A 13,870-nucleotide genomic window follows, 5' to 3' on the forward strand; every position below is an offset into this window, starting at 1 on the left:
AAAACGATGAGTTTTTGGGGCACACTTAAAACTATGAACACTGGGAATTAATCTGATTTATTCCAGTTGAGCATTCTAGATAGTTCAGCATGAGAAATGTCTTGGGGCAGTAGTGGGAGGTACGGATTGGGGTAGGTTAGCAGAATAGAGAGCATAAAGATAAAGTGGTAGACAGAGAAAGAGGAGGTATAGTGTGGTGCAGCGCTGTGGAGCGCTTTGTGGGTGAGTGTAATAAGTTTACATTGTATTATATAGTGGATGGGCAACCAGTGCAGTGACTGGCACAGTGTGGAGACATCACTATAGCAGCTGGATAGAAATATGAGCCCTGCTGCTGTATTTAGGAAAGAATGGAGAGGGGAGAGTTTGGTGACAGCAAAACTGATTAGCAGTGGATGTCAGTTTTCCCTTTAAGATTGAATCAGGACAAAAGTATGAGTTATTGTGCATTTGAGATGTACTGTATACAGGTCATGTTCTACATTAATATTGTTGTTATGTACACTCACAGTTTCCTGTATGAACTTAAAGAAAATGATGATTCCTGTCGCCTTGCTTGGAATTCTGGATCTTTTTACCTTTTTCACAATCTTTCACCGCTTGTTCGAACATCTGGAAACCGCTTCTATGTACCAGCATACAGTTGTCCAGGTAAGTAAGATTTATTTTCACAGCTGTCTAGAGATTGTGGGCAAGAGATTGTGAAATTATTTATGTAATTTTTAAAGCGTAATTGGTGTCATGTTTGTGATATATTAAAGATGTAAATAAAAATTTTAACAATTCTTTCTGTGCAAACACAAAGAAAGTTTAAACAATGAATCTTTACAAGGGTCACATTGTCTGAGTCCATTCATTTCCTTCACAAATAGGCCACAGTGCTGTATGGACTGATTTAACACTGTGGGCACAATTTACATATTTAATTTATTGAAAATCTAAAGGTAGTAATGTAGCAGGCACCAACTGTACTTTAATGCAGTGCTAACCAAAATCAGTCTAAAACATATGTGACTTTATAAAAGAGGGAGGGAAGACATGTACAAAAGATTGGATGTATTTCCTAAATTTAAACAATATAAATATTTATTATGTAACAGACACAAAAACCTAGACAAGACCAAAAAAAAACCTACAATTTTTTTTGACAATCTGTTGCACAACATGGCGCAATTATTAAAATTGTTTTTTTTTTTTAACCAGACAATCCCTTTTGAATAAATCTGAAGGAAAAGCCATAAAATGGTGAAAAAATAGTATGCGACATAGTTTTGTGAAAAAGTGTTTACCCTTTTCCTGATTTCCTATTCTTTTGCATGTTTGTCACACTTAAATGTTTCATATCATCAAACAAATTTAAATATTAGACAAAGATAACACAAGTAATCACAAAATGCAGTTTATAAATAAAGGTCTTTATTATTCAGGGAAAAAGAAATCAAAACCTATGGGGCCATGTGTGAAAAGCGATTGTCTTCTTAAAACATAAATTAACCTTGGTTTATTATGTCTTTGGGAAGCTGACTTCAAATTCCCTAGCCACACCCAGGCTTGATTACTGCCACACCTCTTCTCAACCAAGAAACTACTTTAATAGCATCTGCCTGACAAAGTGAAGTAGACCAAAATATCCTCAAAAGCTAGACATAATGCCGCGATCCAAAGAAATTCTGGAACAAATGAGAAACAAAGAATTTGAGATCTACCAGTCTAGAAAAAGTTATAAAGCCATTTCTCAAGTTTTGAGAGTTCAGTGAACCACAGTGAAAGACATTTTTCACAAATGGTGAAAACATGGAACAGTTGTAAACCTTCCCAGGAGCGAGTGGAAGAGCAAAATTACCAAAAGAGTGCATCGACGACTCATCCAAGAGGTCCAAAAGTCCCCACAATAGCATCCAAAGAACAGCAGACCTCAGTTAAGGTCAGTGTTCATGACTCCACCATAATAGAGAGACTGGGCAGAAATTGCCTGCATTGCAGAGTTTCAAGAATAAAACCTTATGAGTAATAAGATTTTCTCAGTTTTGCCAGAAAGCATCTTGATGATCCCCAAGACTTTTGGGAGAATACTCTGTGGACTGACGAGACAAAAGTTGAACATTTTGGAAGGTGTATGTCCCATTACATCTGTCGTAGAATTAACACAGCATTTTAGAAAAGCATCATCATACCAACAGTAAAATATGGTGGTAGTAGTGTAATGGTCTAGGGCCGTTTTGCTGCTTCAGGATGACTTGCTGTTGTAAGTGGAACCATGAATTCTGTTGTCTACCAAAAATCCTAAAGGAGAATGTCCGGCCATCTGTTCGTGACCTCAAGCTGAAGCGCACTTGGGTTATGCAGCAGGACAATGATCCAAAATACACCCACAAATTCACCTCTGACTAGGCCACTTCAAAGTCTTTTTTTTTTCTTAAGCCATTCAAAGTCCTGACTGTAAACCGATTAAGATGCTGTGGCATGGCCGTAAAAAGGCGGTTCATGCTCTGAAGTCCTCCAATGTGGCTGAATTACAACAATTCTGCAAAGATGAATGAGCCAAAATTCCTCCGGAGCGTTGTAAAAGGATCATTGCCAGTTATCGTAAAGGCTTGATTGGAGTTGTTGCTCCTGAGGGTGACCCAACCATTTATTTATTAGGTTTAGGGGGCAGTCACTTTTTCACATAGGGCACTGTAGGTTTGGATTTCTTTTTCCCATAATTATAAAGACCTTCTTTTAAAAACTGCATTATTTGTTTACTTGTGTTATTTTTGTCTATTTATTTAAATTTGTTTGGTGAGCTGAAACATTTACGTGTGCCAAACATGCAAAAGGCAATTAGGAAGGGGGCAAACACTTCTTCACACAACTGTATGTAGCCGATTTATTTATGCCATTTAAAATGCCGCCATTACATTTCCTGTGTGATGATCTTTGTACCAAATGATATTCTCCTGTCTGCAAATGTTAATCATATGACATCACTTTTGGTCTCGATGACTGCAGACTCTTATCTCCTAGCAGCCCTAATGTTGTGCTTCCAGAAAAATAATTTAAGTAGGAGCAGGAAAGCTTAAAAGGCATCAGTCAGAAGAGTCAACCTTCCTAAACCATCTATATGTGCATGCAGGTGATAAAAAGTTGAATAAAATGATACCCTAATATCTCCAATTCAATGTCTTATAGACCGGACATAGGTTTCCCTGAGAGTCTGCCTCCAGATATTATTTTAAATGAAAGGGGGTGTTATCAGTGTGAGACATGTAATGACTGACAGTTTGCTCTCCTGGTCCACATGTCTCACATTGGTAACACCCCCTTGTGTCTGGCACATAGATGGTAGCAGCTCAGTTACATATTAAGAAAAACGTGGATTCTCTTTAATAAGACATCTGATTTCAGTGTGATATGTAATGACTATAATAACTAACAGTCCTATTTCTTGACTGGTGAGTGCGACTATAACTAACACAGGATATAAGTTCTGAACATTGTCTCATTACAAGCACATCTGCAGTTCTCGCTCTCACAATGCTTCAGTTTCCATCTCACTGGCAACCAGTGTAAAGGGAAGCAGAGCTGACAGCACAATGAGACGACTCCTGTGTTTTTATGATACAATGTTCTGCTGTCCTTCTCTCCTCCACAGTGGCTGCTTTTCAACTGGAAGCTGGAGAAGTTTTAATTGTAATCAGGAACAGCTCTTCAGCGGAGCTCTCGGCACAGTGAGAAGACAACTACAGATGTGTTTCTAAAGTTCATCTGTGCTGTGCTGTGTTAGTTAAAATTATACACTGCTCTGCTTTAAGATCAGGAGAGCAAATTGTCAGTCATTACATGGCTCACATTGGTAATGCCCCCTATCATATAAGATAAGCTCAGGAGGCAGATTCTCAGGGAGATCTATGTCCGGCCTATAGATCTTTACAGCTCATTTATTTATAATAAAAATGTGGATTTCTCTGGACTAAGACATCAGATCGGAGATATTTTGGTAGCATTTTATTCATATTCTTATGACTTACATGTCCATATAGACAACTTAGGAGGGCTGGTCTTACTGAAAGTTTCCCTTTAACCAATGGAGCCTAAAAATGTAAAGAGCTTGTCCCACTCTGATCAATAGGGTGGATGATAAATGTCTGAATGGACACCCACCAATAACACGAACAGGGCTCCTGCATCCCTGTTTAAATAGAGTGCTAGTCATACATATTTTATTCATAGTCTATGACAGGGGTGGGGCCATTTGGATATTTATACCATTCTTCGGGGTCCGTACAAACTCCGCCCATAAATTACATCCTGTCTCTGGCACTGGTGTCAGGAGGTAATCTTTCATTGCATGCCCTTCAGTGTTCATTAGTGAACACTGCGTGTGTGTGCTAACAGAGCAAGAAGAAATTAATGAGTTTGTGGCAATCAAAATACAGCTCCCTGCCAAAGCGCTGCGGTCCCTGAGAATCTGCCCGGGGGCCTGATAAAAGGTCATTGAGGGCCGTAAATAGCCCTGGGGCCTGAGGTTCCCCATCTCTTGTCTATGAGGTTGATGGAGGTAGCCATTCAACGGGGGACCAGGGACTTGTGGCAGGACCTCCTCTCCCCTTGGAATATTGGAGAATAGGGGTATGGGCTGGGTAGGTTTAGGAAGGTAGAATGAGCGTGCTAGAGAGAGGCTAGGGCCGTATTTGGTAGTGAGGCCTGTTAAGAAAAATAAGGGTTTGGGATTAAGCTAGCCAGAAAAACTGGGAGAGGTTATGGGTGTACAAAAAGAGGCAAGTGAAGGTGTTTTCAGTGCTACCCAATAATCTTTCCCTAGGACAGTGTTAGCCCATCTCTATTGGGGGAGTTGTTTTCCCAGTTATTCGTTGGTAAGTGAGGACCTGGCCACATGGCTGATCCTCATAAAGAAACAAACCATACTTGATCCTGATGCAAACGCAGTGAGGAAAAAATTAGATGGGAGTAATGAAGTTCACTCCTTATAGAAGATGACTTCTAGAAAAGAGTAAATATGGAGATAAATGGAAAAAAGGTGGTAATATTCACAGAGCTTGAGGTTCAATTTATTAAAGAATAACTAGGCTTTAATATATCTCTAAGGTCACTTGTGTCCACACGTAGTCCTGTTAAAGTTTTGAAAAAGAGAGTAACTTGCCTTTTATATGTGATTTTGTTTTTAATGCTGATGAAAAACTATAGCACATAAGTTACTTTATTGAGTGTCTTTTGCAATTAAAATATTAGATGCTTCAATTAATGGGGATATTTCACAACAAACTTTATCAACTATCTAGTGTATCAATGTATGATCACTGGGGCCTCCCTGCAGGGACCCCCCAAGTATGCTTCTGTTACAGAATAATTGTAATTGAGCTGTAGACCGCTATTTCCATCAGTCTTGCAGACCATAATGCACATGTAACAACTGCTTCATTCAAACACCCCCGGAATAGAGGCTCAATACCCTCCGGTAGTGATCAATGGGGTTCCCAGCACTCCTACATATAAGACCTATAAATGCATGATAACTGTTTGTCGTGGGATAACTCTTTTTAGGAATTATTATATTCACACATTGTAGTAATATCATTCTGCTGAATCTTAGATTTGCTGAAAACCCTTAGCACTTATGGAAAAGACAGGATAAACTTGGAAGATTCAGTTCTGATTGGCTGCTCAGATTCATCTATCACCCAATTTGCTCTGGATCTTGGTAAGTTCATTTTTGTATATATGAAACTTGAAGGGTTATTCTCCTGATGTTCTCGTATATAACTTAATTTAGCAACTTTGCAATTTACTTTTGTGATGAAACGTGAAGGATCCACACCATGACAATATTACGTCAGCAGGATCAACGTGACGTTCCGCATCCCCTGGAAACACGTAAGGTCAGCGTGGCACAGTTTTACACAGACATCCCCTGCCCACATGGGCCCAGGGAGGAATGGGGAGTTAGAGAAGATGGCCCACGCAGTCACGGACGTGGCACCACACTCGCCCACAACAGTTACAAGCTGAGAGGCCCCTTTCACTAACACCAGTGAAACAGAACCTTATCAGCCCAGTAGGTCTGCCACCAGTTCCTCGATCAGTATAAGACTGGTCCGTTAACAGGGTTATATCAGGCCAGGAGCCAGCCCCCAGTAGCATGTGAGATTAGGCCGAGAAATGGACTTATGGATTCATGATTCGAGATTAAATAGCAGCCCAAGGTTAAATTATATATTTAATCGCCTTAAGGGCACACAAGACAATACACTATATATACATAATGGTTATATATATGGTCAGATATGCAAATACAATAGTGGTAGGACAAAAGGTGTAAGCAAAACATATGGTTAATTGCCAGTTAGATGAAAGGCCTGACTTGCGAGGGAGGGGCTGCCAAATGGGAGGCTTGTGGTCCCCTTTGTGTGTGACATCTCTTCACATGATGTGTCCTCACGACCTCCCAGAGAAAAAAGCAATAGGCTATGCTTCACACAAGCATTTAACCCTCTGGGTCACTCCCCTCCTTCCCTCTGGGCTGAACCTAAATCCCCTCCCCTGGAGGTTTGGAGATAATTCTCACAAAACCTATAAAAGGTCATAACTCCTTTCTGGGTGGTCCTAAGGCAGAGATTCTGGTACCATCGGATCCAACCGGGCCCCTGCTACTCATAGAGACTAAACACAATTTTGCTGCTAGTGGCTGTTCTACTGTATGTATCTCCCTTTCAGTGTGTGCTAGCATGGCTCAAGACCCAGGCAGGCGCTTGCCCCTTTCTGGGGATCTCGGAAATATGCACAATGTACAGCTAGGACATATAGCAGTTCCATAACTCCTTTATATAATCCTGGCTGGCTGAACAAATGACTCAGGTCGCATGGCTTGGATCTACAGGGGGCCTTCCTGTAGAAGGTTGCATACCAGCTAGCTAGTGGGGGTGTGAATTCTTTTGTTTGAAGTTGACCAGGTGCCATAAAAACCCCTTCAGCATGTGCTGTGGTAACATAATTCTATGCCAAATAGTATACATATGATTGCCATGGAATTATGTCTCCAATATTCTTTACAACTTTCTATTAAAAATCCTGTGCTTTAAGGAACAGAGGGATTTTGAATTCTATAGTTTGCTGCTCATCTGCTGTCTATCAATGTTGGTCGGTCTCCTAGGCAAGAAGAGAAGCTCTTACAAGCTCCTTCCAGTAGAGCTTGTAAGCGTTGCTCTGAAGCTGATTCCGACCATCCTTAGTTTCCCTACTCTTTTCCAATGCTTACAGCATCAGACAGTGTTAAGTTCGGGCCAGGGGCACAGTGATGCTGCTAGTCTGAACTGTTAATTAAGCAGTACTGTACCACCCCTCAACAACGATACTGGAAGGCAGGAGAATGGTTCTTTCCTTTAGATAATGGGAACAGAACTCTAAACCTCTCTCCCAAGGTTTATGTGTTATCTTTATTTTTAAGGTGATATTTGTGCCTTATTTTAGTCTTTTTGGGAGATTCAAAGACCTTTTGATGTTTGCAAAAAGAAGCCACATATTGCCCAAATAATATGGTAATTATTTAAAGTTTTTTTTCTAGGCTCTATTGAAAAATCTGCTTTGGAACATGAATTGTCAGGAAAATTTACTGACCTAAGGAATGCTTTTCTGCATGTAGATGGAGAAGATGGATATCTATTAAGCAGGGTATGACTACTGAAACATTTTCTAATTACAGGAAAAGTAAGGTTTGAATAGTGTGTGTGTGTGTGTGTGTATATATAATATACACATACATACATACACAATGGGGAAAACAGTATTTAGTCAGTTACCAATTGTACAAGTTCTTCCACTTAAAAAGATGAGAGGCCTGTGACTGACATCTTAGGTAGAACACAACTATGAGAGTCAAAATGAGAAAACAAATCCATAAAACCAAGTTGTCTGATTTGGCAAGATTTATTTTTCAAATTATGGTGGAAAATAAGTATGTGGTCACCTAAAAACATGCAAGATGTCTGGCTCTCACAGACCTGTAACTTCTTCTTTAAGAGGCTCCTCTGTCCTCCACTCATTACCTGTAGTAATGGCTCCTGTTTGAACTTGTTATCAGTATAAAAGATACCTGTCTACAACCTCAAACAGTCACACTCCAAACTCCACTATGGTGAAGACCAAAGAGCTGTCGAAGAACACCAGAAACAAAAGTGCTCTATGGGCAAACTTACAAAATCAGCAAGGGATCAAATACTTATTCCCCAACCGTGGAAGTTTGTATGTATGTATTTGTGTATATATATATATATATATATATATATATATATATATATATATATATATATATATATATATATATATATATATATTTCTCCTATAATTGTTGTGTCAGGAGAAGTCCAAGAATTTGCACCATAGAATTAGTTATTGTTGAAAGTGGTCAGGGTGCACTATAAACAAAATTAGACCATATGACCTGACCAGTACAAAACTAGGCACACATCACTAGATATGACTGCATCACTGGCAGCTCTTATTGATCCTGACATCAGATAACTCCATAATTAAAAGGAATTTGTCAGCAGATTTTTTTTCCCTTTGTAATCTGAGGGCAGCATGAGGTAGCAACTGATACACTGAATTGAATGATGTGTCCCTCTTTTGGCTCTATGTGCTTTTGTTTACTTACATTGAAGGTTTTATCACTAGGAGAACATTGCTGGACTACAGCAGTGATTAAGCACTGGTCCGACTCCACCCCCTCCTCTGATAAGCAGCTCACTGTCAATAGACCCTAATTGGTTAAGATCGGTGTTGTTCATACCACCAAGTCAGTTGTCCCAGAAAGATGGCAGGGGAGGGGGAGCGGTGGATCAGTGGGTCACAGAGGCATGGGGCCAGCAGGGGGAGGGGAGGAAGAGTGGCGGAGCAGCAGGTTACAGAGGCATGGGGCTGGCGGGGGGGAGGGGTTGTGGCGGAGCAGCAGGTCACAGAGGCATGGGGCTGGTGGGGGGAGGGAGGGGGAGTGGCGGAGCAGCGAGTCACAGAGGCAGGAGCCAGCGGCTGTGGCTAAAGCCTGTGCCGCTGCTAAAGAGAAATAAATATTAATTTCTCTGTAATAGCGCACAGTGACAGCCGCAGCCGCCGGCTTCCAGAAGACATTCTACTCACCTTCCTGCGTGCCCTCGCTTCATCTCCTTCGTTCGCCAGCAGCATTTCCGGCTGAGCGATCACATGGCCCTACACAATAAGGTAATGAATATGCACGCCTCTCCACTCCCATAGGCGTGGAGTGAATATTCATTACCTTAATGAGCGGGGCCACGTGATTGCTTGGCAGGAAGAGCTGCTGGCGCCGGAACGAGATGCAGCGACTGCGCGCAGGCAAGTTAAGTAAAATATATATTTTTTTTTATAGGAACCATGCATACAAGGATAGGGGATAAGGAGCCATGCATACAAGGACAGGGATGGGGGAGCCATGTATACAAGGACAGGATGGTGAACTATCCATACCAGTCCGGGATGGATGAGGGGACAATGCATACCCGGCATATACTCGAGTTAATAAGATTACCCAGTTTTTCGTGGCAAAATTAGGTGCCTCTGCTTATACTCGGGTCGACTTATACTCGAGTGTATACGGTATTTTAGTTTTTGATATGGTGCTCCTTCTTTCTGGAGCTATGGACCAGGTGAGGAACAGATTAAGAATTTTGTTGTTCCGGCTGTTCTCTATATACAGTACCTTGCTAAAGTATTTGGCCCCCTCAAACTTTTCAAGCTTTTCCCACATATCATGCTTCAAACACAAAGATACCAATTGCAAATTTTTGTTGAAGAATCAACAACAAGTGGGACACAATTGTGAAGTTGAACGAAATTTATTGGTTATTTAAAATTTTGTGGTAAGTCAAAAACTGAAAAGTGGGGCGTGCAATATTATTCGGCCCCTTAACTTTCAGTGCAGCAAACTCACTCCAGAAGTTCATTGTGGATCTCTGAATGATCCAATGTTGTCCTAATTGACTAATGATGATAAATATAATCCACCTGTGTGTAATCAAGTCTCCGTATAGATGCACCTGCACTGTGATAGTCTCAGGGTTCTGTTTGAAGCACAGAGAGCATCATGAAGACCAAGGAACACAACAGGCAGGTCCGTGATACTGTTGTGGAGAAGTTTAAAGCTGGATTTGAATACAAAATGATTTCCAAAACTTTAAACATCCCAAGGAGCACTGTGCAAGCGATCATATTGAAATGGAAGAGTATCATACCACTGCAAATCTACCAAGACCCGGCCATCCCTCTAAACTTTCATCTCAAACAAGGAGAAGACTGATCAGAGATGCAGCCAAGAGGCCCATGATCACTCTGGATGAACTGCAGAGATCTACTGCTGAGGTGGGACAGTCTGTCCATAGGACAACAATCAGTCATACACTGCACAAATCTGGCCTTTATGGAAGAGTGGCAAGAAGAAAGCCATTTCTCAAAGATATCCATAAAAAGTGTTGTATAAAGCTTGCAACAAGCCACCTGGGACACACCAAACATGTGGAAGAAGGTGCTCTGATCAGATGAAAGCAAAATCGAACTTTTTGGCAACAATGCCAAACGATATGTTTGGCGTAAAGGCAACACAGCTCATCACCCTGAACACAACATCCCCACTGTCAAACATGGTGGTGGCTTTTCTTCCCTGTCCCTGCTTTTCTTCAGCAGGGACAGGGAAGATGGATAAAATTGATGGGAAGATGGATGGAGCCAAATACAGGACCATTCTTGAAGAAAACCTGTTGGAGTTTGCAAAAGACCTGAGACTGGGATGGAGATTTTTCTTCAACAAGACAATGATCCCAAACATAAAGCAAAATCTACAATGGAATGGTTCACAAATAAACGTATCCTCCGTGGGGGGCGGGGGGAAGGGGCGAAATATGATGCGGAGTGGCGCGGCTGGCGGGGATGGTTTTCCCGCTGAAATGAGGCACTGATGTATAATTTTGATTTTTGTTTAATTGTGGAGCCATGTTGTTTATAGGCTCAATTTTATGCAAATATCTGTGTTTTGAGATTTCTTCTTTTTATTTATTCTTACACAGGAAGAGTTTTACCCTTTAAATAATATCTGCTCTCAATGTAATTTTTTACTAGCTATATAAGATGTCATATTCTTTCTGTATTGATTCCTGAATGTTTAATAAAAAAGATCTGATTAAAAAAAAAACAAATAAACGTATCCAGGTGTTAGAATGGCCAAGTCAAAGTCCAATCGAGAATCTGTGGAAAGAGCTGAAAACTGCTGTTCACAAACGATCTCCATCAAACCACACTGAGCTCGAGCTGTTTGCCAAGGAAGAATGGGCAAGAATTTCAGTCTCTCGATGTACAAAACTGATCGAGACATACCCCAAGCGACTTGCAGCTGTAATCGCAGCAAAAGGTGGAGCAACAAAGTATTAAGTTAAAGGGGCCGAATAATATTGAACGCCCCTCTTTTTCAGTTTTTGAATTTCCACAAAAATTTAAAATAACCAATAAATTTCGTTCAACTTCACAATTGTGTCCCACTTGTTTTTGATTCTTCACCAAAAATTTACATTTTGTATCTTTATATTTGAAGCATATGTGGAAAAAGGTTGAAAAGTTCCCGGGGCCGAATACTTTCGCAAGGCACTGTATTATACCTAAGGACCACAGATGCTTTTTGATTGTTACTTGATTTTGCATGAAGAAGAAGAAGCACCAGCAGGTACCACCATGGCCATGTGTGTTACATCGAGTCATGGATTATCAGGTCATGCAGAGTAATCTGTTTTGTAGGTTAGCATACCTGTCTGATGAATAGTTTTACAAGTCCCAACTTGGGGGACAGTTGCGTGCCTCCAGGATATCTACGAATATATCATTCTTTCCTTAGGTCTAGAGGCTTGCTGTAACAGAAATATAGAACGACCTAGGGAAGAAATTTTGGGAGTGGTTGTACAATGGGTGTAGTAGTCTCCTGCCCAGACTTGTCTTTTTTTTCTCTGCTGCCTTCTGATATATAATGGTCAACGTCAGGTTTGACAGACATCGTCTACTGTAATGTAAAGGATATTGCCAGAGGCTGTACATTGCTTACTTTATTTTATTTTAAAGAGCAATCCAAAATGTATTACAACCTTTGCATTATACACATCTGGCGGAGCAGTGATCAACTGGAGTACAACCACACAGCCATGGTGAATCACCCCAGCTCCTATAGGGGCTGGCAGTGTTCATTTACCCATTATATCACCTGCCTGAATATAACAAAGACGTTTGTTAAATCAATGTCAATCATTGGGTGATCATTGGTGAAATAATGTCAAATTACATTAAGTAATGGTTTCAAACATGCATACTATTTCTTATACCGGTACCTCTGTTTTTATATCTATTGTTATGAGGTGTAAATTACAATTATCTATGGAAACGTCTGTGAGTATTACTTGTGGATTTTTTATTTATATATTTATTTGACCTTTCAATAAAAATATAACAGAGCGAATACAAGAAGAAATTGGAAACTTAAGACTATGATCAGCATCGTATCATCACACATTCTTCTTCCTTAGAAAAATCTTTAAATAATATGTAAACTAATTGAAACCTCACCACTCTGAATAAGAGAATCACTTACCTGTAGCCTTTTATATATGATTTTGTTTTTAAAGCTTATGGGGCACAGGTTACTTTATTGGGTTGAGCGTCTTTCACAATTAAAAAATGTTGGTGCTCTGCAGTGTTGCCAGCTCACACGGCGCCTATTGTGAGTTGTGGTGCTGCTTTCCCAGTGTATACACCTGTTTACATGGACAGACCGGCGACATGATAGGACCGCCAATCGATAAACTTTTACTGATCGGCGTCAGTGATGGTAACTAGTCAAGAGTATGTAAATCCGAAATAAATATCCACCCCTACCCCCGCCCACCACCCCTCTGTGCCAATGTCAGTGATGGGGTGCAGTCAGGCGGCCGTATTACTTGTGCAAGAATTGCAATCCTCGGACTGGCCATCGGCTCTCCAGTCCTGAGCGTGACACCTGCACATATGCTGTATTCTGAAATTCCTGGAAAACCCCTTTAGGCTGTGTGCACACGTAGCGATTTTTAAGTGTTTTTGCGAAAACGCTTAAAAATCGTGTACAGAACGCCCCCCATGCATTCCTATGGCATTCCGCACATGCTGTGCTAATGCTGCGCTTTTTTCCGCGGCGGAATCGCATCGCGGAAAAAATCGCAGCATGCTCATTCTTTTGTGCGGAATCGCAAAGAATTGCCGCGATTCCGCACCCATAGGAATGCATGAGAATCGCTTACTTCCCGCATGTGGCTATGCCCACCATGCGGGAAGTTAAGCGTCTCATGTGCGGTTGGTACCCACGGTGTGGAGGAGAGGAGACTGTCCTCCAGGCCCTGGGCACCATACCCCTGTAAAAAAAAGAATAAAAAATAAAAAATCGGGGTATATTTACTTTCCGATGTCCCGCGCTGCATTCCCGGCCTAGCGTTCCCAGTAATGCCTTGCGGCAAGGTCCTGTAATGACGTAGTCTCGCGTGACTCTAGCGGTCTCGCGGCGAGATCGCTATAGCAACGCGAGACTACGTCATCACAGGTCTCGCAAGGCATTACTGGGAACGCTGAGGCCGGGAATGCAGCGCGGGACGCCGGAAGGTAAATATACCCCAATTTTTTTTATTTTTTTTTAGCATTTTAACATTCTATCTTTTACTATTGATGCCGCATAGGCGGCCTCAATAGTAAAAACCTGGTCACACTTGTCAAACACTATGTTTGACGAGTGTGACCAACCTGTCAATCACTTTCCAAGCGATGCTTCAAATCGCTTGGAAAGTGCTTGAATAACGCACGCGAA

General features: G+C 41.2%; 1 protein-coding gene across 4 annotated transcripts in view; it reads left to right on the top strand.

Annotated features, from left to right (window-relative positions):
* The window catches only part of NUDT13 (nudix hydrolase 13), a 95,052-nt gene that overhangs the window by 67,299 nt on the left and 13,883 nt on the right, over positions 1 to 13,870 (top strand). For all 4 annotated transcript variants that reach the window (XM_073585824.1, XM_073585825.1, XM_073585823.1 and 1 more), the window contains exons 3-5: positions 512 to 651; positions 5,594 to 5,701; positions 7,562 to 7,668. In XM_073585824.1, coding sequence (XP_073441925.1) covers positions 512 to 651; positions 5,594 to 5,701; positions 7,562 to 7,668 — 355 coding nt within the window. The remainder of the gene's footprint in view (positions 1 to 511; positions 652 to 5,593; positions 5,702 to 7,561; positions 7,669 to 13,870) is intronic.

Source organism: Dendrobates tinctorius, unplaced genomic scaffold (genome assembly GCF_039654945.1).
Source record: "Dendrobates tinctorius isolate UK_male_01 unplaced genomic scaffold, ASM3965494v1 ptg000089l, whole genome shotgun sequence".
Classification (NCBI taxonomy): domain Eukaryota; kingdom Metazoa; phylum Chordata; class Amphibia; order Anura; family Dendrobatidae; genus Dendrobates; species Dendrobates tinctorius.